Here is a 1962-nt window from a genome sequence, read left to right as displayed (position 1 = left end):
ACACACACACACACACACACACACACACACACACACACACACACACAGGTTTGTTTTGCTATCTTTGTGGGGCCTTTGCATTGACTTCCATTCATTTTTCATTCATTTCTATAGCCTAACCATGACCTTTATCCATAACCTAACCATTACCAGTACATACCTAACCCTAAACCTAACACATCCTCAATTCACACCTTAGTCCTAAACCTAGCCCCTAACCCACCAACGGGACTTCTTCTTATGGGGCCCGGGCTTTGGGCCCCATAAGGAGCAGTTGGTCCCCACAATGTAGTATAAGTTGGAAAAATGGGCCTCACAAAGTAGCATAAACAAGGACACACACACACACACACACACACTCACAGGTAACAGAGAAAGTTAACCCCACCCTGCTAAGTTAAAAGGGCCACACCTCAATGTGTCAGGAGCACACCCCCCCCCCCCCCCCCTCCACCCCCCCCCCCCAGGAGTTCACCTGTGTGGGCTTGAGGCTCTGAAGGCCCCCCCCCCCCCAGCAGCCTCCTCCCAACCTCCTGGGAGTGGCGCAGACAGAAGCGAGCCTGCAGGCTGCAGGAAGCTGTGACTCGTGTCGACTCCATCGTGCTCACGGGGACATTTTCTTCTCGGAGGATGTTTTGTGAAAACGCCACAAATCGTTTTGTCTCTGTGCACGTCGGTGTGCACGTCGGCGTGCACACTGTGCAGAGCAACGTTCCTCATGAAGAAAAGAAGAAGCGAGTGAGGAGGGTTCAAGCAGGCCCTCGTGTCACCGACCTGAACCCTGATGTTGGCCTCGCTCAGCTGAGCTTTGTTTACCTGTAGCCTCACAAAGCTGCCAACAAACAAACAAACAAACAAACAACTCAGATGTCAACATGAGCTTCCACATCGTTTCTTCACAGTGGCAGCAGCCTTTAAGATTCAAGACTTTTCTTCTTGTGTGAAAGTTTATAAATGATCCATTTTCAGCTCGTTATCAGTTCAATGTTGTTTCAATAATTCAAATATAAAAGATTTCAGCTCATTCACGACACTCCTATGACTTCTGCTGTTTTACTTTTTGACATGTTTAGCTTTGTCGGCCATGTTTTTCTCTTTGAAAATGAGTGTTGTTTAATAACTTTCACTGCTCATTTCAGCTTTTATTGTGCTTCAGCGACCTTAAGCTTCTTTCAGCTTTTTCTGCTCTTTTCTGCTAATTTCCACTTTTTATGCTCTTTCAGCTTTTTTTTCCAGCTACATTTTAGGTATTTTACTGTTAATTTGAGCTATTTTTACAATTAATTTTTTGCTAATATTTATTTTTTTCTTTCCCTTTTTTTCAGTTTAGTTTAATGTTTATTTGTCATATATGCAAATCAACAATGTAACAAAATGCTCAGTACGAGAAGAACTGTCTCAACTTGCCCCCCCCCCCCCCCCATGCAACAAATGTACAAAACAAAGCGCCAAAAAGTGAAAAAGAAAGACATAATCTACAAGGTCCAAAAGAAATATAGTAAACAACATGGTAGAATTCAACGGTGTAAGCAAGACGAATCAATACAAACAAGGACCTCACAGAAGACCTGCTATAGACAGACAACAATATACAACAAAAAAACCCATTATCAGTGTGGTCCTGTTAGCAGCGTGATCCTGTTAGCAGCATAGTCCTGTTATGGTCCTATTATCAGTGTGGTCCTGTTAGCAGCATGGTCCTGTTATCAGTGTGGTCCTATTATCAGTGTGGTCCTGTTAGCAGCGTGGTTCTGTTAACAGCATAGTCCTGTTAGTAGCATGGTCCTGTTAGCAGCATGGTCCTGTTAGCAGCATGGTCCTGTTATCAGTGTGGTCCTGTTAGCAGTGTGGTCTTATTAGCAGCATGGTCCTGTTATCAGTGTGGTCCTGTTAGCAGCGTGGTCTTGTTAACAGCGTGGTCCTGTTAGCAGCGTAGTCCTGTTAGCAGCATGGTCCTATTAG

General features: G+C 44.5%; 1 protein-coding gene across 1 annotated transcript in view; it reads right to left on the bottom strand.

The window, feature by feature from the left end:
* itgb4 (integrin, beta 4) overlaps positions 1-599 on the bottom strand; it is a 181826-nt gene extending 181227 nt beyond the window's left edge. The window contains exon 1 of the mRNA XM_037691600.1: positions 531-599. Within this exon, the coding sequence (XP_037547528.1) occupies positions 531-599 (69 nt within the window). The remainder of the gene's footprint in view (positions 1-530) is intronic.
* Between the last annotated feature and the right edge of the window lie 1363 nt (positions 600-1962).

The sequence above is a fragment of the Nematolebias whitei genome, chromosome 17 (genome assembly GCF_014905685.2).
Source record: "Nematolebias whitei isolate Nwh7 chromosome 17, NemWhi1, whole genome shotgun sequence".
NCBI classification, from domain to species: domain Eukaryota; kingdom Metazoa; phylum Chordata; class Actinopteri; order Cyprinodontiformes; family Rivulidae; genus Nematolebias; species Nematolebias whitei.
This window is presented reverse-complemented; position numbering and strand designations above follow the sequence as displayed.